At 34.2% G+C, this 25,376-nt stretch overlaps 2 protein-coding genes across 2 annotated transcripts in view; both read left to right on the forward strand.

Moving 5' to 3' along the window:
- LOC136037878 (exportin-T-like) overlaps positions 1-4,669 on the forward strand; it is a 96,655-nt gene extending 91,986 nt beyond the window's left edge. Inside the window, exon 16 of the mRNA XM_065720731.1 lies at positions 4,504-4,669. Within this exon, the coding sequence (XP_065576803.1) occupies positions 4,504-4,530 (27 nt within the window). The 3' untranslated portion in view covers positions 4,531-4,669. The remainder of the gene's footprint in view (positions 1-4,503) is intronic.
- Positions 4,670-10,773: 6,104 nt separating this feature from the next.
- The window catches only part of LOC136037879 (kynurenine aminotransferase-like), a 38,108-nt gene continuing 23,505 nt past the window's right edge, over positions 10,774-25,376 (forward strand). The window contains exon 1 of the mRNA XM_065720733.1: positions 10,774-11,040. The gene's annotated coding sequence lies outside the window, so the exon portion shown is untranslated. The remainder of the gene's footprint in view (positions 11,041-25,376) is intronic.

Here is a 25,376-nt window from a genome sequence, read left to right on the forward strand (position 1 = left end):
TTGACTTTGGCGGTAAGGATAGAATAAGCTGACGCCGGAATGCTAGGGACTTCAGAGGGGGATTTGATCACGAACTCTGGAATATCAATATTTTCTGCAGAGCAGCGAGAAAGAGTAGCGATAATGTCCGACAATGAACTATTCTTAGCACTGGGTCCCGAACGACGAGGTATAGGCTCATCTGGGAAGCAATTGCTATATAAAAGTTTCTTAGCTCCAAGAACATCTTCATACGGGAAAAAATCGCTAGCGTATTTCACAATAGACTGATGGTCCAACCCCTCATCGAGATTGTGCTGAGCAAAATTCAAAACTGGGCAATAATAAAGCGTACTGGTATTCCAATTGTCCATGATAAGCAAATTTCACTCAGGGCTCGGCATCAGTCCAAAAACAATTAAGTGAAAAAGGTATATCCACAGAGAAGTTCTCAATAAGCACAATTATGAAATGATCCACACTGGCTAAATGAATGCAATGAGAATAAATAATAACTTATCTTTGAGTGGGGCTAGTAATCCAGTGATTTGCAAGTAATCCGAATATTTCAATGCACGACTCAGATGATAGTAGTGCTGAATACTAACTCACAGCCACAATCCATAAATAATCCTTAAGCCGTAATCGTATACAAGTTTATAAATTTATCGAACAAGTTTCAATTACAAGTTCAAAAGTATTTCACTCGTTATTTATTCCAAACAGGTACAGAGTTAATCCGGCTTAAATTCAATTAGTTGTTGACTGGTCAAATCACACGTCACAAATTATCAGAGCTAGCGAAATGCGACTGCACTGAATGAATGCTAGATGCGAACTGTATGATGCCCAGACTCTTCTTTTATTTTCAATATTTTGGTTCAATTATTGTTCTAGTTTTGAATTATCCAATTATTGCCTAGTTTTATTTTCAATAATCAGGTTCTAAGACTACAATGGTTATGCATGACGTAGGTAAAAATGAAGAACGAAAGTAATACTGATAAACAAAACGACAACGAGGATAATTTTCAGCCAGCTCATTGTTTTCTTTTTTCGTTCTTTGTTCGATGAAAAATTCCTTAGCTCTTATTTTATCTTCTTGTTTCCTCATTTTTTTTTTCGTCTTTCGCTTTTTCGCTTCTTTTCAAAATTATTATATTTTGATTGCCATAGCTACAATTTCTTGGCCCACCCAATTACAACTTTTCGCTCTTCTCATCTAATGGGAAATTGTACTTTTTTGAAAATCTTCCTTTGTTTAAAGATTGCAGCACTAGTGGCAAACTACATCTGCTGCGCCAGCCACCCCTAATGAAAATAGACTTCTAGCTGGAACACTGACCTGACCTTTCATCTTAAGGTTTTTTAAAAGCTAGTTTCACTGAGTTTTTTTAAGTTTTTTTTTCTAAATTTTAAGCCTTCTTTTCTTTTCTTTTCTGAGATTCCAAGGATACTTCTAAGGTTTTCTTCTTCTAAACCTTCATCAATTGCAACATGAGTTGCACGGATTAAACATAGCAAGTTTCGTGCATTATATATATCCTTCAGTTGCCCTTTTCTGCCCTACTTCAAGGCAGTGTAGTCAATTACTGCCGTGTGATTGGCTCGTCGTATACTATCTAGAAGTGTTCACGTTTGTAGCTCGATTAGTTTAGTTTAGTTTCTATGCACATAATTCGATTTACGCACAGAACAAAGCGTAAACGTGTGAAAAATAGCTTTCGTTATGAAATTCTGTGGGAATTTTTTGAAGATTAAATGAATTATGCGGATAAACAGAGTGATTAAAAAATAGAGTAAAATGTGTGTAACTAAGTAGGCCATCAATCTCAATTTGACACCAACTAATGCTTGTTGTTTTTTCGAATTACCGCAACTAGTCTTCTTTCTAACGAGTTTCGTTGTAATGAATTTGATGAGTGTAGGGATGCTTTCTAATATTAATGAATATATTAACTCGAAATTGGAATTAAAGTTTTAGAGTACCAAGGACATAAAAATGCGAAACATCTTTTTACCCCTAGACGCTTCTTAGGTCTATTCGTGCATGAAAGTAACGATTTTTTAAATTGTGAAGTTTTTAGGGCAGCACCACTTCTTCGTCAGTGTTGACACGTTGAACTGTTAAAAAAAAACTAAGATGATTTTTAAGCATCAACAATCTAGCGATTCCTGAAGACACCTACACTTTCAATGGAAAGTTATATATTCTTAGGTTGTTTAGTGTCGTATGTTTTTAGCTTATTTTTTTGCCGATTTTTGGTTCATGTTTTTTATTGTTTTAATCTTGCACTGCAACTGCTAAAAATTGCATACGGAACTTATTTTAATTAAAAATATGTTTAAATTAATAAGTTTAATAATTAATAATTAAATAAATTTCTTTAAATAATTAAAAAACTTTAATTATTGCTTTTAAAAAAAAGAAACTGAAAATGTATATAAGCATGGTAATAAGTTTAACTGTTAGTGCGCTAACAGTTAACATAGTTAACATATAACATATAGTTAACAATATATATAACAAATAGTTAATATATAACAGCTAACATAGTTAATCTAAATATATTTTATCTTGGGGATGATGAAAGATTTAAACCACTTAGTTATGTAATGAGGAGGGGGTCTTGTGGAGAAGATAGAATTTGGCTCCATTCTTTCCATACCCAGTTTCTGGATTTCTATGATTATAAGTAGCCTTCAAAAGAAATATACGTCACATCCTATCAACTTGCCTGTTTCTTCTTAGATGTGGCATGCAAAGGCAAAGTCGACGTAAAATGACCCCATCTCCCAACTGCGACACATTTGGATTGCATGAAGATATATGTCACATTATCTTCAATTGTAAAAAATACAAAAAGAGAGGGAAATACTAAGGACTTGTTGTGAGAAGTCATTTAAGGCATTTACAATGGGTTCTGTTCTGGAACATCACACGTCTCCTCCTTGGGCCAGACAACTAAGCACAAGCCTTTTTTTCTTACCTCTATAGTTCATTTTAGAGTTATCATATTTACTATTTTATTTGTTTTGGTTATCTATTCCTTATCTGCTTAGATTTTTATATTTGGAAGTATGTGAAAGAAATTTTGTAAATTTGCATTATTAGATTTAATTGTGATATAATTTTGTTGTATTTATGCTTTAATTGCTGTATGATAAATTACAGCTGGGTTACTCGGATTCCTGTTTTTCAATGCAGGCATTTGCTGCAGGTGAATAACCCCCTACCAATAGCATGATAAGTGATACACAATCTAGTTCAGTGAATATTGACTGAAGTGACACCCAAGCAAGCTAGTGATTAAAGAAGAAATAGAATAATCGAGTCATACGAACGCATATGACCTATTGGTCGAATGCGTCAAACCACAAATAACAACAACAAAACAAAAATTCATCTAAAATTTGTTAACGAATACATTAAAACATAACAACACCGAATCAATAATCATTTATTATAGGTCACTGACAAATGAAATCCGTAGAACTTGCAAAGAAGTGAAAAAGGCCAGTAAAACTCCAAAGGGGGGGGGATTTTTCAGGCACTTAGGGGCAAAAGTTTGTTTCATATCTTGGAGTAAAGCAAAGAATGTGGGGAGGGACAAGATAAGGACTGTAATTAGGAAAAACTGTTTCCGTTGCAGGGTTTTGGGCTGTATTTCTTTAAAAGAGAGGCAGAGCGCAATTCAGCATTGCCAACTTAGCTCTGTTTTAAGAAACAGAGACTATGAACTTCTCCTGTTTAAAAAATTATTCGTAGGTCTTTTCAGGATGGATTCAGTTTAATAGCCCGACTCTTCGTGTAAAATACAAGGGTAGCAGATTAGATAGGCGTAATTGAGTAGATGGGGAAGAAAAAGGACATGAATACTTGTTGAGAAGTTTGTGCCAAGCCTATTAAGGAACTTAAGTACGGAAATAGAAGTATAAGCTTTATGGATGATGTTTTAACATTGATGTCCCATTTTAGTTTGGAAGAAAATGTCACTCCAAGTAACCCACGTGAGGATGTGGAAATTCCAGAAAGGTTATGAAAGAGAAAAATGGGTCAGGTTTAAGGAATTTATTGGCAATATTATGGGCTTAGAAGGGTTACGCTCTGAAAAATATTTTCAAAGCATTTTCGTGTGGGAGGCTTTGAGCCAACCTTTTGGGGAATGCTCCTCTTATTCCTGCGTAAAAGCTTTGGCTTGTTTTTGACTCAGAAGGAGTGGAGGGCCTAAGCCTCCTAAGGGTCCCACTACCTGGATCTGTCCTTGGTCCATATATGATTAAATAGCAACTGAAAAGACAGTTTCTTGCCCGATTTACTATTTATATGAATACTTCGTAACAGGCTTATTTTTTGGTCGTATCTCCCCCCCCCCCTTTTAAAAAATAAGTTAAGATTGGTATATCATTATTTGATTGAAAAAGCTTTTTTGATGATTTAATTGCTGCTTTTTGCTTTTTTAGATTATTATTAGTTTTTATTGACTCAAATATTTAGAAGTATTTATTGTTGTTCTTTTCTAGGCCTTTTTTCTGGAAGCAAAGCGGTAGCAGAGAATTAAATGATTTGGACGTTATGAAATTATTATTTACTTCTAGTTTTTGGGTATCGTTATTTTTAACTTACTTTGTGTAAGTTACTTATTCTTTTAAAATTTGCCATCTTTCAAATATATTTCCTTATTTGTGACTTTTGTTGAACTTATAGTTTTTATTGAAGTTATACAACGAAGATAATTCATAGAATAATAGAAAATAGCAGTAAACTTTATTCAATTGGCCGCTTAAACGTTTTTGTATCCTTGAGCAGGAACTGTTGATCTCTGGCTTATACTTATGGAACCCTTCGCTTTTAATAGAGTTTCAATGCTTACAATATTTTAAATAAATTGAAATTTGGATGTTTACATCTCATGAATTTGGCGTGTTAAACTAGACCTACAAATTACGATAAACCATTTGCCATGAGCAGTTACCTTGAAATTAGGTTATAAAGGATCTATTCACTCGGAGAGGAAAATGGGTTATTAAGGCTGAAAATATTGATTAGAAATTTAATAATTTTAATTTAAATAAGAATTTTAGTTTCAATAAACAACCTAATGATTAGAATTTATAACATCTCTTGGTAGAGTAGTCGGTTTGATCTCAGGTTGGTAATACGGGGTCCAGAGTTCAAACTCAGCTGGACCAACACACCGCAGTACTCGGAATTTAATTCTAGTGATACAACTATGCTGGGGAACGACTGCATGAACCCAAAATTTAAGTAGATAGAATATATATCTGTGTAGAATAATAGATAGATAGTTCTGTAGATTAATAGATAGATGATAGCTAAAGATAGATAATAGATAGCTTTGTAGAATAGATAGTTCAATAATTCAATAGATAGCTCTGAGATTTGAAAATGAAATGGCGATTATGACTGCTTTGGCCTTCTATATCTTTGAACATCCAGATCAATTAGCTCTTTTTGATGAGGCAACTTTATTATATGCAGCAAATGGCCTACCACAATCTTATAGAGAGACAATGGAAATTAATAAAAATATGTAAATAGAGACCGTGCTTTTAATAGAGATACTGGAGGCATTCCTTCAAACCCAATTTACAATAACCTAATATTTGAATATTCAAATAATATTTTCCCTTAGTTTAAACAAAGATCATCTGACCACGTTTTTAATGAAACGAATTCTTGTCCAATCTGTTTGGTGCATGGTTTTTCATTTATTTTGGATTAGTTTTTTTTTGTTTGATTCAGTATTTCATCTGCTCTGTTTGTGTTTACTTCAAAAGGTTAGTTTTCTTCTTTTTTTTAGCACTGAAGACGGCTTGGCGGAGGTCCTTGCCAAATATCTACTTTTATCATTTTCGGTTTTTTCTGTCCATTGACTGAAAAATTTTGTTGTGCCTCAAGATGTAGAATCAGAGGGGGCATAAGGCAAATTGTGGTGAGGGGGTCAACTGATATTCTATACGTCTGAAAGAACTGACTTTGAAAGGAAGATTTCTTTGATATAAATGTAGTACATATAAGACTAATAAAACTAAACTGATTGCTACTGACGTAATGATACAAGAAAATAGAATTCTTGGAAGTTTGAGTAATATTACATTTTTAATATTATAATGAATAATAAATATATACATTTCTTTTAAAATCGTTTTCAAAATAGGCTAAACAATAGATTTTTTTTTCTCGAGTCTATGAATATAAGTGAAAACAAGGGGTGCATAACGGATTAGGCTTTGCGTAACATAGATGTCAATTTATTTTAAGCTGTAAATGCTTAAATGAAAAAGCTGGTGAATTGAAAACAAGTTAAAAAGATCAAGTTATATAAAGCCCAATCCGTTTTGCGCCCCTAGTTTTCACTAATATTCATAGATTAAAAAAATAAAATCATTATCTATTTTTTAGTCAATTTCATCGGAACATGGGAACTCTAGCACTGTCATCAGAACCGCGTATAATGACAAATTTCGGAAATTATTGAACACTCGGGAGCGGTCGAAAATGTCTCACAAATTCCAGGAATTTATGTGACGAAAACGCAAGATGGTGAGTTTAGAGAAATGTGTTAAACAGGGATAATAGCTGCTTTCAGAAAAGCACAAAGGATAATTTTGTTTCGTAGGTATGGGGAAGATGCAATCACATTTATTTGCGATAATTTGATGTTTGTTCGAACTCAGGATTGAGGTAAGTCACACTGTATCCTCTATGTCTTTAAGCGTCAAAAATTAATCATTTAGAATCATTTCCTAAATAGACTGTGAATGACCATGAATATGAAAAATTACAATGTGTCAACGCTGGCAATACTGAGGATAGGAAAGGATTAAGTTTGAAGGGATTCGAGCTAAAGGCCCCACTGTAGGCATTCTAATCATACAAATTGAAATTTCATGCATGACTCATTTTTCAACAATATATGCATCATTTGTGAAATGTTTACATAACTTGCAGACATTTTGGAATATTGGATTACCGTAGAAGCGCTTTTAAACATAGTAATTTAATTTTTAAAGACATATCCGATGTTTCTTAAAATAACAAAGATTTCTATCAGTTCCGCCATCTGTAAATACGTACAAAACGGGTAGTCTTAACTTCTATAGGCCTACTAGCAATTTGAAAAATACAAATAATAGTTTGAAACATCCGTCAGATGTTCAAAATGACAATATTAATGACATGAAGATTTATTCCATGACAATTGTGCTTTTTAATGTTGGCAAACATAAGCCAGATCCTCCTTCACAAGAAAAGAAAAAGACACGGTACCAAACTCTACATACTTATCACTGAAAGTTTAAGTTTTTTAATGGTTTGAAACGTAATCCAGAAGTCTCTTAGTTGCTGTTGAGCAGTAAAATTAAGTGAAAAAAAAATACTTAGCTAGTCTAGGACACTGCCAACTAAACACCATAGTATTAATTAATTTCCATAATTTGCATTTATAATCATAATCCTCTTTATTCTCAATTACGAATGCTTCAGCTTCATGGAGTAAACTAAAAAGAGATTCTATGAGCTTGAGTTTAGCACTGGAGTCCATTCCTTTAACTACAACCTCACAGGGACAATTACAATCTGGCTCACGCAAGTGTTAATCCTTCATAAATGGAATAAATAAGGCAGCGAAACGTTCATTAGCAATTAGCAAGAAACCTGCAGAAAGAGCAGCTTTTTATTCAAGCAGGGATGTGTACAAACTAACATCATTTTTGCTTCGGAGTTCGACTTAAATTCTGCTTTAATTAAAAAAATTAAAGTAAAATTGTTACGATTAAAATAGTTAAACTAAAAATTGCTTATTTAATTTGTTATATTTAATTAGTTGAATTACCTATTCAAATTGCTAACTAATTAACTAGTTAGTTAAAGGAAACAAAATTAAAGTAATACAGTTAAAGTAAATACGCTTAATACAGTTAAAGTAAATATCAATTATTTAATCACTGTATTAGTTACTCAATTATTTAAATAGTTGAGTTATCTAATTAGTTAGTAATAGTCATTTAAATAGTTAATTGAGTATTTACGTAGCTATAGTAAATAAAGTTAAAGTAAAACAGTTGAAGTAAATATGGTTAATGCACTTAAAAGTAAATTTTAATTATTTATCAATTGCTTGATTAATTTACTAGTTAAATTGTTCAGCTAATTATAGTTATATAATTAAATTACCTATTTAATTAGTTAAACTACTAAGTTAATAGCTAAACTACTTAGTTAAATTATTAATTAATTAACTACTTCATTAAAGTTTTGAGTAGTTTATATCATCAATATAACAAAATGGTAAACACTCCAAGAACTGAGCACTTGACGAACAGCTGTTTTCAATGATGCACTTTGATTTGGAACGATCTTCTTGGGCGTTTTTTTCTAAAGGTCGATTAACAAATAGATTTTAATTGTACCAAGATTTCTTTATAGAGCTTTTCAGCCAATAAAAAAAATATATGAAAAACCTCAGTAGCTCCAATTAGTACTTTCTAAATCTAGATTAGATAAGACGGTGAAACGCAACTTTAAATGTTTTTAAAGTTGAAACAAAAGAAAATCAAAAAAATTCCCTGTTATTCTATTTGTTGTTTAGTTTATGATGGAAAGGCAGTGTGGTCTTTTTCGCTATTCATATTAGAAGAAACTCATTGTGAATGTGGCTTGAGAATATCTCTGTCGACTTGCAATCAAGTCCTTTAACAAATTAAAAAGAAATTCCTCGGGCAATCAACTCCACAGATCCAAAAAATGTATCCATTTTTTTTCAATATCAAGTCAAATATTACTTACAAAAAAACTTCATTAGCAATCAAGTTCACACATCCACAAATTCGTATCCGATTCCATTCAATAGGCTACTGTGCTTTAGCAGGAAACTGGTTTTGAGATTGCAATGTAAATCACACTGGGTATTTTGGCTTTGAACTCCAATGAATACAGTAATGCCCTCCTTGGCGTCTCTTTCATAAGCTGACATGCACAGCTAGAAGGATTTGGTGAGGCAAGTACTCTGGTGACCTTCATAAGACATGGCCTGACATTTTTAGTCGATACTCCTTGATCATGATGGCATCGTATTTCTTGACACCACAAATTCGTCGTACATCCACGTTTGATAAGCAGTCACTTAAGTGTACCCTAAGAATACTGTGCAAACAGTTATACTAAAACATTTTCAGTTCATTTTCATGTAACCGCTTCAGTGACCAAGTTTTGCATCATAAAGAAGGGTTGTTAGAACGAAAGCCAGATATACTCAAACATTAGTGCCTACACTAGTTTCACGCCGGCTCCACAATGGTCTTCTAAGGGAATCAAAGACCATATATGCTTTTTGAAACCGCTGATAAATATTGGCGTCTGAAGATCCATCAAAACAAATCTGGGGGTCAAGGTATATAAAATTGTCGATATGATTCAACTGTACTTGACTTAGCGAAAGAGGATCTGTATGATTCATTGCCTTTAATTTTCTTTTCTCTATACTAACTTTTATGCGAAAGCGATCCACCCAGGTCACCGTATCATCGAGCATAGTTTGGGCTTTCTCTGGTTCAAAGATGAGTCTGACATCATCAGAGTATTCAAGGTCTGTAAGTGATGCATTCTATCCAATATAAACTCCTGAGTGAGCAGATAGTGCATCCGCAAGTACCCAGTCAATACAGTAGTTAAACAAAGTCGGTGACAAAACACAATCCTGTGTTACTCCAAATGCAACTCGAAAATCTTTAGTCTCGTCTCCGTTAGCCTGGACTCGTCTAATTGATTTTTAATATGCTTCAAGCAGTTTGACAAATTTCAGGATCATTCCGTTATTTCAAGAATTTTCCGAAGCTTTTGTTGAGTGGTTGAGTCGAAGGCTGGAATGAAGTCCAGTAGTATCAATATAAAGTCCAGAAGTGCCATTTGATCACACTGCCTCTTTATCATTACGTTAAGCAGCTTGCGCTAAGGAGCTTAAATCAATTGCTTTCACATTCAATTTTTTTTCAATCACACTGACACTTTCATAAGCTCCATACCGTAAACTTTTACATATTATTCAATTTTCAAGAATAAAGAAGACGATAAATTTTCTTTTTTCTATCGAAAAAGAAGACTCCATAGAAAGAATTAGGAGTCCATCTCTGTTTTTATTCTGACTCCAGCATTTTGAATATTTTTTCCTGGCGGTTGATTTCCAAGAGGAAGATTAACAAAAATTGAAAAAGTGAAGTATCCGACGTAGGTACGATCCGAAAATAGGTATACTGGATCGGCCTTGTCTTCATGGAGTCTATAGTCAAATGACCTAAATAATCCTTGTCGAATTCAACTGATTCTAGTCAATTTCGAGTTTCTATGTTGCTTGTGTTACGCATCTTCAGTTGAAACCACTCAACTTTTCAATTTTAATCGACATTAAATTACGATGAAAATTGGTGTGGAGGTTCAGCGGTTTACTTTACAGAGCTTATGGGTTTATGAGCTTTAAGCGAATTAGTATAAAGGCATACCTAGCCAATGCGAAACCGACATAATGAATATGACTATCATTTGAATAAATTAAACATTTCGATTCGTGGCCAAATTGTCTCACAATATGTACAATCACCATCACAATTAGCTTTGAGGCAGGTTTAAAACCTAACCCCTCTATTTTTACACTGCAGTATAAACCCGTGGGATATTTTCATTGCAGACTTTTTGTCAGTGCCAGAAATCCCTCTTTTTTGCTCATTTGGTGCTTTTGTCTTTGAAGGTTGGGCGGCCGTAGTATACAGCTCATTATATAATGAAGAAGTAGCAGAATAATGCGAATCAAGCGACCCAGGGGCTTGAGCAAATTTTCCATTGTTTTTGCAGCTACTCTTGGAGTTTTATCTGGAGTTTACATCTGGAAGCCATTTTTAGTTCAGTTTAGGCAGAACAAGGAATCTACTATTGTTGAAAGCAGTTAAACTTAAAAATTAAACTAGGCCCAGGCCTAACTGTAGCTAAGGCCTTATTATCTAGCCTAGACCATTTTCTCTGCTGATACAAGAATATATTTAAAGGTTTGTTGTGAGAGTTTTCTCAAAAATTATAATATTTTCGGCTTTTGTCACTAGTAGGACTAGGATATTTCTTGTACAAATGTTTGTTTAAAATGTATCTCATACACATTGACAGTAGACATGGACCAGCATTAAGTCTCTGATTTTCCTTTTAAATCAACCTATTGATTCTTAGAATTTAGTTAGAGCTCATACCATATGAGCTCTTGGCTCTTCTGGCCTCATCACAAGTGTCCTATGAACTCTTAGCTCTTATTTAAGTAATGCTGGTAAATCTGGCTCACTATCCATGAAAAATGGTCTCCTCTTGAAAAAACTCCTCCTTAGAAAGTTCTCCCATGTAAAATACGCCCCTGTAAAATGGGTTCTGGACAATTCTATCCTTGCTGACAATGTCCCCCCCCCCTCTGTAAAATTTCTTGCTGAAGATTCATCCTAAAAAATTCCCCTTAGCATACTTTCATTTGAAAAATACTAAGTTCTAATCATATTTATAATTACTCCAGAAATCCCCCTTCTATAGAAATCCTTTCCTGGAAATCCATATATATATAGAAAATCTTCCTTGGACAGTTTCCCCAGAACATCTCCACATGCAAAAGTGAACAGGTATATTCAAAGTAAGACAAATAAAAAGAATTCTGCATAGGAATTCTATCAAATCTATCCAGTGTAAAATTTCCCCTAGAAAGTTCAACCCACAGAAATGCTCCTCAACACATAAAGTTATCCCCATTGAAATTCATGTCATGCAAAAAATCCCCCTTGCCACCAAATGTCTGCATACTTCCCAATAACAAATACTATACATAGACAATAGGCAAATTCCATAACAGAAAGATAGCCCCCATAGCCCCCAGGGGCTATGGGGGGGTTGTTTTATCTCCAAATACATGATCTTTTGGACTTTTCAACTATACTGAACAAAATGGCTGTCTCAAAATTTTGATAATATGATTTTGGGAGAAAGGGGGGTATTTGTCTTCCAATCTTTTGGTCACTCAAAAAGGACATTAGAACTTTTAATTTCCGTTCAAATGAACCCTATTTGAATGTTCTAGGACCATTGGTTTGATACAATCACTTGTGGGAAAAAATAACTTATATCTATGATCTTTCTTCTGACAAAGAATACACAATTCCACATGTTTTCAGACAGGAGCTTGAAACCTCTATACTAGGATGCTCTGGTATGCTCAATGTAAATGCATGATTTTCATTAAGATTCCTTTGCCTTTAAGGGGCATGCTCCCCCCTTCCAAAATTCAGGCAAATTTTTTCAGACTTGTAGTCTTTTGTGTTTAACACTAAGCTTAATGAATCTTATATGTTTGGAATCAGCATAATAATCTAATTTTTTTGACATATTTATTGATGTAAAAATTAAATTTTTGAGTTTTGATTAGTATTGAGCTGTGTGGCTCCTTACTTACTGTTCATTCCCACAAACTGTTTGTTATTAGAAACTATAAATTTACCTGTAAAAGTGACTCCTTGTTACTTGTGAGCAGAAAATGTTTTTCAAAAATCTGAAGTTGTAGATTTTTGCTTAGGCTGTATAACTTATAAAAGTACACTGGCTTACTAAAACATCCTCTCCTTGATCTAGAAAAATGTATCTCATAGTTATCTTAGTTTATAGTTATTGTAGTACAACTATTCATATCATTTTCTTTAGAATTAAGCAACTCCTTTCTTTCCTCAGATAAATTCACATTTGCTATAAAATATTGAAGAAGAAAAGTTATAATAGCCTGGTGAAAAAATATAAGAGAGGTTGTCATGACAAGCTGTGTCTTTAAGGCAAAAAGTTCATTTTATGAAAAACCAATAAGAAGCAATGCAGCTTATAAGATAGTCTAGCAAAAACTTTACTGCCTAGTTATGAATAATAAGTGAAAACATCAGTTTTAAAAATATATAGACTATCAAATAATCAATTGTGTAAATCTGTTTTATCAATTAATCTCAGTCATTACCTTACATGGTTTTCAAAAATGCTATTCATTTCTTGAAGTAATAGACAAAAACACAAAGAAAAATTTAAAAATCAGCACATTCATTAAAGTCAAAACCTCCCATGGTTTTGTGCATCCACCTCTCAGATCTAGGGATTTTAATATACTCTATAATAAGCTAAAACCTGGAACTATTTTACTTAATGCTGTTTTATTAAGTGGGGTATCCATCACACTTCCCTATGCAGAAATTGTTATAGGATGTTGGAAAACACTCAAGATGTTTTCTTTGAATGTAATCTATTAAATTAGGGTTCTAGGAGACTGAGAATTTGTTGCTATCAACAGCAAATCCATATATCATGTGATGCCCTTGTTAATTGCTCCCTGTCACATGATTTAGAAGCCACAATTTATATGCAGATAATAATTATCATAGAAAGATGTCATTATTGCTAACATCACATCAAGAGAGAGAGGGAGATAGAGAGAGAGCAAGAGATACAAAAAAATACATCAGTATTGACAGCCACCCTGTGAAGTAAAAAACTTGTCTAAGGAAGTGGCAAAAATACATTAAAACATAACACAGGACTTTCATCAACTTGCACTTATTTTTGGATTGTAGTTAGAAATATCCAAAAATCAGTAAAGGTATTCCAGGAAATTCAAATAGGTGAATAGATCCACTTCTGGTATCTACCGACCTTGTAAATCTCTAAAGAAGATGCCAGAAACATTTTCCACTAAGATACTGGATTTGCTTGCCTAATCTTGCAAATTCATATCTTCTTGTGAATAAAGGTCTAGCTCCACAAGTTAAAAATAATAGAAATAGACTATGGAAAGCTAAGCTGGCTCTGCTTTCCTGCTCACAAAAAAGCCTATAGTATGACTGTGTAGAGTAGACTTTGTGTTTACCATCAGACAACAGAATAAACCTACCCAAATTATCTTTCATAGATTTAAAAGTAGGACTAGGGTAATACCCCAGTAGCTTACTAAGCAGTACCCAACTGTGAACAATTACTTTGATTAAAATGTATCTTTCATAAATGTGGCTTTTTGTTCCCTTATTTTGATATAATATTAAAAAGTTGTGATTGGTTAGTGGTTGAGACTAAACTAGTTATGATTGGCTAATTATAATCTAGGTTAAGTTGGTTTTTGGTAAATGTTTAGGTGAATGACTTCTTGCTATCATGGTAAGTAGTTGAGTTAGGTGGTTACCAAAAATTTGGGAACTCCTACTTCAAGACTGTCATACATAAGGCCTGCCTCTTTACATTAACAGTAAAAGTACATCCTTTTGTTTTTACTCTCTTCCCCCCCCCCTATTGATTGGTATACTGTAAATATTCATTGTATTTTTTTAGAATAGTGCAACCTTTTCCTTTTCTCTGATTGATTAGCATCAGCTTTAACGTATTCAAGAAAAAAAGTCATTCTATTAAAAGTAGCTTGAGTGTATAGAGTGAACTGAATGTTTACCCATCTAATAAGCAACAAGGGGAAGGTATCACTTCCCCTTGTTGCTCAAAGGCTCAAAGCTCAAAACTTGTTGCTTAAGGGCTCAAAATAAAATTTTCAAAGAAAGCAATTAGTATATTTGGAAAGAGCATAAAAAGCTGCATCCAGTAGTTTGCCTATCTACCAAATTTACATTAACTTTATGTGAATGAATCTAGGGTCCAAAATATAGCCTACCCTAAGAAGATGTTGTTTGTGTATTTTGATTACGTATACGAGGGGGTTTGCCCCCTTGTCAATACTTCACTCTTTACACTAAAGCTTGAATTTTGTCCCAAATGTTTAAGCAAGACCCATGAATCACAAAGGCCATATAATGAATAATTGAAATTACTAAAAATACTTTAGCATAAAGAGCAAGGTATTATGGAGAAGACTAACCCCCTTATATGCGTAATATTTTATGTTCGTTTTAAGTTTTAATACTGCTCATTACTTCCAGTTGAGATTTTGTTTATTTTTTATTTACTTTATCGTTTTTTTTTAAATAATGCTAGAAAATCCAGCACCCCCTTCATGGATATTCTCTTCCCTCAAGAAAAATTCCTCCATGGAAAGATCCTCCCATGTAACCCCCGACCACCCCCACCCCAATGTGAAAGTCTCCCTGAAAACATCTGTACACTCCACAATAACCATTACTATATGGTCAAAGTTTTTAGCTTGCAGCCCCTCCCCTTGGGACTGTGGGCTATTAAGTCGTCCCCAAAGACATATTTATTAGGTTTTTCACTAAGTTGAACAGAATGGCTATCTCAAAAATTGGATCCAGTGACTTTGGGAAAAAATGGGCGTGAGAGGGGGCCTAGGTGCCCTCAAACTTTTGGCCACTTAAAAAGGGCACTAGAGCTTTTAATTTCCGTTAGAATGAGCCCTTTCGTGACATTCTAAGACCACTGGGTCAATACAATCACCCCTGGGGAAAAAAACAAACAAATAAATGCATCCATGATCTGTCTTCTGGGTAAAAATACAGCATTCCACATTCTTGTAGATAGGAGCTTGAAGTTTCGACAGTAAGGCTCTCTGATATGCTGAATCTGATAATGTGATTTTTGTTAAGATTCTATGATTTTTGGGGGGTGATTCCCCCTATTTTCTAAAATAAGGCAAATTTTTTCAGACTCATAACTTTTGATGGGTAAGACTAAACTTGATAAAACTTATATATTTAAATTCAGCTTTAAAATGCAATTCTTTTGATGCTATTATTGAGCTGGGTCTCTCCTTACTACAGTTCGTTACCACGAACGTTTGATGAAGATGGTTGACATTGACTGATTACAATCTGGAAAAAATTCTTGGTTCAGTATTACACCTTATGCAAAAGTTACCCAACTAGCCTAGCCTTCAATTATTCTGGTGATGAGATTACCATATGTGAACTCTAAACTAATCCAAACAAGAAGATGATTGTTCAGTTAATGCATTTTCGAAATATAATAATCACTGTACAAAGATGCAACTGTAATTTAAAATACTACAGAATGATTCTATTAAAATAATATAGAATGATAGGAAAATGTATATGTTAAATTGGGTACATTTATAACAAATAACATTTGACTTCCACACTTGACTTTGAACTAGACTTGACTAGATTTTGACTGCCTTGATGTAAGTGATTAATAAGCTAAAAGGGTAATTGACTAGACTAAACTTTTGACTAGTCTAGACTTGACTAGACTATGCAACTAAAGCAACTTTGACTTGACTAGATTTTGACTGCATTGATGTAAGTGATTAATAAGCTAAAAGGGTAATTGACTAGACTTGACTAGACTTTTGACTAGTCTAGACTTGACTAGACTATGCAACTAAAGCAACTTCTGTTTGCAACTTTCTGTTTTGGTGCCATCTAGGAAGCCGGAGGAGGAATTTGCAATATCTGAAATAAGCCGCATGTAGAGTATGGGGATTTTTCTTATGAAACAGATGAGCCATGCCTGATAAAAACAAAAGCACAGGGGCGCAATAAGCGTCATAAATCATGCACAAACCGTTGCGGTTGTAACGGCTTTTGTTTGGGGATATTTTTCCGTAAGCGACGTGTAGGTTTTTCACAGCTTGATTCACTAGGGATGAAAAGGTAGTGGAAAGTGCTGGACTGAAACACAGACCAAGCCAACTAACTAAAGAAGAACATGGCAGAATTATAGTCCCAGCAACGAATGGAGCGACCACATAAGGGCTATTCAAACAGATAAACTCGCATTTAGACGCATTAACTGACGGTCCAATCTTAGATAGTTCATTGGTTAATATAATGAAATTGTAAAGCAATCCACAGCGAGTCTGGGCAACAAGAAGAACGTCAGCAACAGAAGACAAACCAATATTACTGTAAGAAACAGAACTTTTAAGGGGAAGCAGGAACAATGCAAGCAAACATTTAAATATACTAGAAGACAATACAGCAGAAGTTGCAACCTATCTATTTCTAGCAGCAGTTTTCACACCATGAAGTGACAAAAACCACGAGACTAAGTCAAAAATCTTGTGAGAAAAAAGGAATAAAATAAGAGCTAAGAGCTCATATGGCACTTGTGACGAAGTTGGAAGAGCCAAGAGCTCATATGGCATGAGCTCTAGCAAAGTTATAAGAATCAATAAATTAATTTAAAAGAAAAATCAGAGGCTTAATGCTGGTCGGCATTTAAAATAAGAGCTCTGAGACACAAGGTCCTTTTAAATATCAAAATTCATTAAGATCCAATCACCCACTTGCAAGTTAAAAATACCTCATTTTTCTAATTTTTCCTCTCCCTTCAGTCCCCCCCCAGATAGCTGAATCGGGGAAATCAACTTTATCAAGTCAATTTGTGCAGGTCCCTGACACGACTACCAATTTTATTGTCCTAGCACATCCAGAAGTACCAAACTCGCCAAAGCACTGGACCCCCTAACTACCTCAAAGAGAGTGGATCCAGTCCAGTTTCGTCAATCACGTATCTATGACATTTGCTTATTCTACCCACCAAGTTTCATCCCGATCTCTCCACTCTAAGCGTTTTCCAAGATTTCCGGTTTCCCCCTCCAACTCTCCCCCAATGTCACCAGAACTGGTCGGGGTTTAAAATAAGAGTTCCTTCTTAATATCAAATTCAAAAATACCTCACGAATGGTCACCCGCTCTTAAGTTAAAAATACCTCAATTTTTTTAATGTTTCTAAATCAACACCCCCTCCAACTCCCCCAAAGAAAGCGAATCCATTTCGGTTATGTCAATCATGTATCTTGGACTTGTGCTTATTCTTCCCACCAAGTTTCATCCTGATCACTCCACTCCAAGCGTTTTCCGAGATTTCCCCCCCCCCCCCCCAATCCCCCCAATGACACTGGATCCGGTCGGGATTTAAAACATGAGATCTGAGTTACTTGGTCCTTCTAATATGAAATTTTGTCCAATGAAATTCAAGATCCGATCACTCCTTTGTAAGTTAAAAATACCTCATTTTTCTAATTTTTCAGAATTAACCCTCCCCCCAAATCCCCAAAAGAGAGTGAATTCGTTCTGTTTATGTCAATCACGTATCTAGGACTTGTGCTTATTTTTCCCACTAGGTTTCATCCCGATCCCTCCACTCTAAGCCTTTTCCAAGATTTTAGGTTTCTCCCTCCATGTCACCTGATCCGGTCGGAATTTAAAGTAAGAGCTCTGAGACATGATATCCATCTAAATATCAAATTTAATTGAGATCCGATCTAATTTTTCCAAATTAACCGTTCTCCCACTCCCCCTCCAGATGGTCGAATCGGGAAACAACTATTTCAAATTTAATCTGGTCCCTGATACGCCTGCCAAATTTCGTCGTCCTAGCTTATCTGGAAGTGCCTAAACTAGCAAGACCAGAACTGACAGACCGACAGACCTACAGAATTTGCAATCACTGTATGTTGCTTGGTAAATACCAAGTGCCATACAAAGTAATTTTTCTCTGGGGACGGAATATTTGGTTGAAGGTTGGCTTCAGTTTGACTTATTTTGGAAAAGGGTTATTTCCAGGCTTTGGGCAAGCCATGGGTGGAAGTAGTTATAGGCCCTACTAAACTGAAGGAAAACTCGACTTTCTTAAAACTTGAAACCCCCTCCTCCTCGCCCTATTTTAGATATGGATTGTGATATCAGAGCTTGATATGAGCCCTGATCCTAGTCATCTTTGGTCTAGCTTTCATTTGGATCCGTTGCTCCATTTGCAAGTTATACTAAATTAAACCAAAAGCTTGACTTTTTTCAGCACTTAAACCCTCTCTCCCTCGTTCTATTTGAGCTAGGGTTTTCATATCAAAACTTGATGCCTGTCACGGTCTTAGGCACCTTTGGTTCAATATTCACCGAGATCCATCAATCTCTCGCAAGCTACACTGAATTAAGTGAAAAACTCTACTTTTAATTAAGCTTGGGTCTCCATCCCAGAACTCAATGCATATCATACTCTTAGGCATCTTTATTCAATTTTCATCGAAATTCATCTCCATATGCAAGTTACAGTGAATTAAATGAAAAACTCGAATTTTTTAACACTTAAAGCCCCATCGCCCTAATTAAGCTCAATTTTAATCCAAATAGTTCAATTTCAATACAAATCCGCTGTACTCGATTGCACAGACGGACGGACAGACAGACAGATCTCAAAAACCTATCTTGATGGATATTTTCCACTGTCCAAATAGGTGATGATACCTGCATGACGATATGCCATTGTTTTCCTTGTTTTGGGTCCAATTAGCCAACATGGCTATCTAAGACGTTGTAACATCCGTCCGTCCATCTGTCTGTCTGTCCGTCCGTCTGTGTAATCACGTATAGGGGGAGAAACGTTGGTTGGATTTGGATGAAAACTTTGATGGCCAGATTTGGTGCCAAGGTTCATGAGACACATCAAGTTGAAAGATGAAGACCCTAGCTCAAATAAAACAGGGGGGAGAGGGCTTTACCTGCTAAAAACAGTTTTTCGTTTAATTCAGAGGAACTTGCGAATGGAGTGATGGATCTGAATGAAAATTGAACCAAAGAGGCCTAAAACCATGACACATATCAAGTTTTGAGATAAAGACCCTAGCTTAAATATAACAAGGGGGAGTGGGTTTTAATTCCTGAAAAATTTAAGTTTTCTGTTTAATTTAGTATAACTTGCAAATGGAGTAACGGATCCGAATCTAAACTAGACCAAAGATGCCTAAGATCAGGGCTCATATCAAGTTCCGGTATCACAAACCCTATCTCAAATAGGGCGAGAGGGAGAGGGTTTCAAGTCTTAAGAAAATTGAGTTTTCCTTTAATTTAGTAGGACCTATAACTTATGAATGGAGTGACAAATCTGAAGTCAGATTCGTCTGAATACCTGAATTTGCTGAAGCGAATTTGACAAAATACCACTGCATTGGATCCAGCTAGAATTCTCTAGACTTGTTTATTGCAGACAACATTTAGATGGGCAAAGATTCATAGCTTCAGTAGTTTTACCAATAATATGGTCCTGAAGATGATGAAATGGTAGAAATCTGGTTCAGTTGACGAGATGACAAAACTTAAACACTAATGTTAGAAATATAAGCCCAAATGGACTACAGTATGCAACATTTAGCACAAAACCAGGGATTTCAGCTCACTGTCGACCAGTGAACTGCGAAATAATTTCAATTTTCTTTATTATATAACTTTTAAACAAAAATTAAACCAAGTGTTTATAATACTATAATTTTTTTTTGTCAAAAACAAATACCTTATTTCATATCCAAAAATAGGGCTTGGAGGTATATCTGAGTTTACTCTAAATCTAAAAGGTGATGTTTTCCTGTACATTGCCAAAGCACAGACACACAAAAGCTATATCTGAGTTTGTTCTAAATCTAAAGGTGATGTTTTCTTGTACATTGCCGAAGCACACACACACACAAAATTTTCGTGTCAAAGGTAAAGTATTTGAAAAACAAGTACATTAAAAGTATCTTAAGTAATAAGTATTTTGTAATCTTACTTAAGTATCAAGTAATAAGCATACCCTAGAGTTTTTACTTAAGTACAAGTACAAGTAATGGAAAATTTTACTAAAGTAGTACTTCAAGTAAGTGACAGCACTGGTCGCAGTAATCCTTACTTCATAAAATGGCTGTCAGTCCAACATTAACAATTCCTGGTTATTAACAAGATATTAGGGCATCCAATATATCACTTCTAGTTTCTATTGTCACAAATGAATTGCCTCTTTAAGTGTCATGTTTGTAGCAGTTAGCTCTAAAATCTATTCTAGGATGCCCATTGAGCTTCTTTTTTTTTAACATGTCTCTAGCACAGCTGTTGTTTAGTAAATCAGATTGGCCTGCCATAAGAGTGGATTTATAATTTTTTTTTCTCAAGGCCATGAAAATACAAAAAAAAAAGAAAGTTCAAAGAAAACGCATTTACATTTTTTGAACAAAAATATGACTAAAAAAACCACAGCAAACAACATGAAAAGAAAACAAAAGAATAAATAAAGAATATAAATACCTAAAACACATATTTTGTAAGAATTAAAATACCTAAAAACACAAAAAAAAGAAAAACTAGATTTTGTTTCTTACCTATAATTTACCTATAATACCTATAATAATTTGAAGTCAAAACTACCAGAAATTACTATTAAGAATAAATTAGACCTGAAACAAACAGAAATTAGATAAAAACATACAAAGGGTACTTATATAATGAGTAAATAAATCTTAAAACAAGTAAAGCTTAAATTGAATTTGCAAATTAAGCTTAAAACGAACAAAAATTTTTGCTATTGAAGTATAAATAAAACTCAAAACAAATAGAAATTGAATAAACAATCATAACAAACAAACATACAATTGAATAGTTACTAAAATAAATGAATAAATAAATCGTAAAATGAGTGAAACTTACCTGGAATATGTAAATCAAACTTGAAACAAACAAAAATCACTACAAACAAGAATTTGGGTGATACCTCATTATCTTAATGTAAAAGTCTAAAACCTACTGTATCATTGGTGCTTTACTGTAAACTATATGTGTCTTGAAGAGTCTTGGAAAGTACAAATAATACCAAACTGAATGTTTGATATAATGCTATTAATTGTTGAAAGATCACCAGTTCAAGATTTTATTTCACTGTAATTTTATTTTATTTTTCAATGCTGTAATAACTGGAAAAGAAAATATTTGTAATGTTATTCGTTTTCAATAAATTGCCAATGACGCAATTAGGCTATTGATTATTACAGCTAGGGAAGGGGGCACTATTGAAGCTCTTGTTTGTAGTGAATATATATTCGTCTTTTTCAGTCTTGGAAAGAACTAATAAAACTAAACTGAATATTTGATATATAATGATATTAATTTCTGAAAGCTCATTAGTTCAAAATGCAATTTTGCTGTATTTTTTATGTTTAGGTTCAATGTAGTAGTAAGTACGAAAGAAAATATTTGTAATAATTCGTTTTCAGTAAATCTGAACTAAAAAATAATAAATAAATAATAAAACATTGGAGCCTTATGGCCTTTACTATAGGCAATGCTATTTTGTTCCCTCTGGAAAGTCTAGCCCAGCAATACAGAGAGGTTTTTGAAATTTAAATATTAAAATTTAAGTTTAGCTCTGAGCCAAGATACCAGTGGTATTAGAATCAGTGACTCTTATGTTACTTTTCCCAAACAAGAACCTGATAATAGATTCATCCCTAAGATAAATACTATATCACTTTCAAACTTACAAAAGACATGTGCTGCCAACTCCTCACATCCAAAAGAGCTAATGCTCAACGAGTGCTGATTAAAATTAGACAAACTACTAAATTCTAGTCTTAATTCTATCTTAATTAATTTAAAATTTAATAAAATTATTAATTTTATTTTAATAAAAATTATTTATTGAATATTATTTATTGATTATTTATTTATTAATTATTTATCAAAAATATTATTTAATAAAATATAATAAAATTAATTAATTTTAATTAATCTTAATTCTAAATTCTGACTTAATTCTAGTCAGTTTGTCAGTTTAACTACTTCAGTTTTCCCTGAAGTAGTTAATTGCATTCGCTTATCTAGTGTCTGAAAGAATTTTTACCAATTCAGTTGCTTATCTAGTATAGAGCAAGATTGCTCTTTTTTTAATCAAAGACATAGGTGAGTGGCTTGCTTTTGAAATAATTTTTTTGGCTTTTTAAGTTTTCATTTCTGCTAATTATTCATTTTATATGCTGTGATAAGAAGAGGGATTTTATTGAAGTAGAACGAGGGAGGGGGAATTCACTAGGAAAAAGGTAATCTGTCTTGGAGTTATGGAGGGCATTGTTGACAAAAGACAAAAAAAATGTATTCTCCTTTCCTTGAGGGTGACCAGATTAGCTCTTCAAAAAGGGAAATATAATGGATTTTACCTTCATTGAAAATAATTCGTAGGCACCTTTTTTGGACTGCCTCTATTGTTTCTGACAATTCGGTCAAGATGACAGGATGCTGAACAGGAGTTTGAAAAGGGAAAATGTGGTGTTTGCGCGTTTTATAGTATCATTAATATGATGATTCCATTTTAACCCTTAAGTGGTAGGGAAGGGTCTCTCAAACCCCAGTGCTAAGCTTTTTGTCCATTTTGCACTACTGGGTTATGCTAGGAGGCCGATATCTCTTTTATTCTTTGGACTAGAGTTCTAAATCTCGGCAAAATAACGTCTTGAAATTACTTACAGGTGCATAGATACAGGGCTTTGGGGTCTGACAGACCCCAGCCTACAGTTAGTAAAAGTTTTTGTCGCTTAGCTGGGAAATCGACTTTAGTTATTTTTTTTTATTTGAGCTTTTTAGAGAACAATTACTTTCATGTCAACTTAATTAAGTGTCCTACATTCGAGAGGAAAAATTTGCATTTTTACTTGACCCTTTTTAGATTATTTCTTTGGGGAATTCCAATTGTCTGGTTTTTAGAGCTGGAAAAGATCATTTTTGGCTAGAAGATGGTCTCTTATGAACAACCCGAAAACATCTTACAGACAAGGCATGATGATTGATGAAATGCTAGTTGCATTTAGAGGACTATGCACTTTCAAAAACTACATTTGTTATAAACCAAACAAGTATGGAATGGAGATTCAGTGTCTAGTGGTCTTGATTATATTTAATCTATCTAATGTCTTTGTCTACATTGGAAAGGAAACACCTATGGTTGAAATCCACAATACTTCAGTTCCAACGCGAGCGTGATCTTTTCAATCACTTGAAGGGGTTAAACACTAAAATCACAGTCGGCAACTGGTTCACGTCCATACAGCTCATTGAAATGCTCAGACACTTGTGAAATACTAATGTAGGCACGGTGAGCAAGAACAAAAGGGAAATCCACCCCTTTCCTTGTTAGTGATACAAGGGAAGTCAACTCAGTTATCTTCAGAATTAGAGACCATCTGAACTTGGTATCATATGATTCAAAGAAGAAAAAAAAAGAAGTAATTGTTGCTTCGTCAAATCGTTTTTCAGCAGCGATTGAGTATTAAGCCAGGTATCATCATGACACAACGTAGCAAAAAATGGATGACTTTCTATGCTAAAAGTTGTCCACTTACATGACTAGCCGCTGCACAAGAAGATGGTCCAAGGAGGAGTGAGATGCAATCATGGACACAGCTGGAGTAAATTGCCAAGTGTCTGAGCATTTCAATGAGTTCTATGGACATGAACCAGTTGCCAGCTGTGATGTTGGGGTTGGACCTTTCAAGTGATTAACAAGGGTCACGCTTGCGTTGGAACTGAAGCATTGTGGATTTCAATCATAGGTATTTCCTTTCTAGTATAGATAAACATCCAAGGAAAAAGACTTGACTCGAAGAAAAATGCTGATAGATTTTGGATGATCCCTCATCGAATCGCAACTTAGAATCGGAGCAACCCAATAAAGGATCCCACAAGCACTGCGTAATTTGATCAACAACCATACGTGATTGTCACGCCCCGCTTTTTACGCTAAAGTTTGAGTCTTTCTCTCAACTCTTCTTTTTAAAACAGTAAAAAACTTTAGCGTATAGCGTAAAGAGCGGAGCGTTGATGAGGAAGCAGCCCCTTTCATATAGGAAGTAATTTCTGTTCGTTTTACGTTTTAATGTCGCTCCTTACTTTCAGTTGAAAAAACTTGTTTTTTTTTATTTAATTTCTGAACGTTTTTGAATCAATGCATGTTTTGATTTTAGCTCTCCACAGAGAAATAATTAAAACGAAACTTGCATATTTTTTTTGGCTAAATCGCTTTCTCATAATTTTGATCGGGGGAGGAAGCCTAGTTGCCCTCCAATTTTTTGGTTAATTAATAAGGCAACTAGAACTTTTAATTTTTTACGAATCTTGTTATTAGTAAAAGATATACGTAACTTATAAATTAGCTTGCGTAAAGAACTTTTTATTCTCATGCTTTTATTACATATATGAGAGGGTTTGCCCCCTCGTCAGTACCTCTCTGTTTACACTAAATCATAAATTTTGTCCCAATTCATTAAGAATGACCCCTAAATCACAAAAGAAGTAGAATAAATAGTTGGCATTATTAAAAATACTTTAGCGTAAAGAGCGAGGTATTAGGAGGAGGTGAGCCCCTCATATAGGTAATAATTTCTGTCCGTTTTAAGTTTTAGTGCTGCTCCTTACCTCCAGCTGAAAAAAAAGCTTTCATATTTATTTTTTCAATGTTTTTTTTTTAAATAATGCTAGTAAATCCTGCGCTCCCTTCATGGAAATGCCCCCATGACAAATTCCTCGATGGAAAGTTCTCCAAGCATACCCCCTTCTTCTCAACCCCTCCCCCAACCAAAAAATCCTCCTGAAAATCCGCCTGTACACTTCCCAATAAC

The sequence above is a fragment of the Artemia franciscana genome, chromosome 17 (assembly GCF_032884065.1).
Source record: "Artemia franciscana chromosome 17, ASM3288406v1, whole genome shotgun sequence".
NCBI lineage: Eukaryota > Metazoa > Arthropoda > Branchiopoda > Anostraca > Artemiidae > Artemia > Artemia franciscana.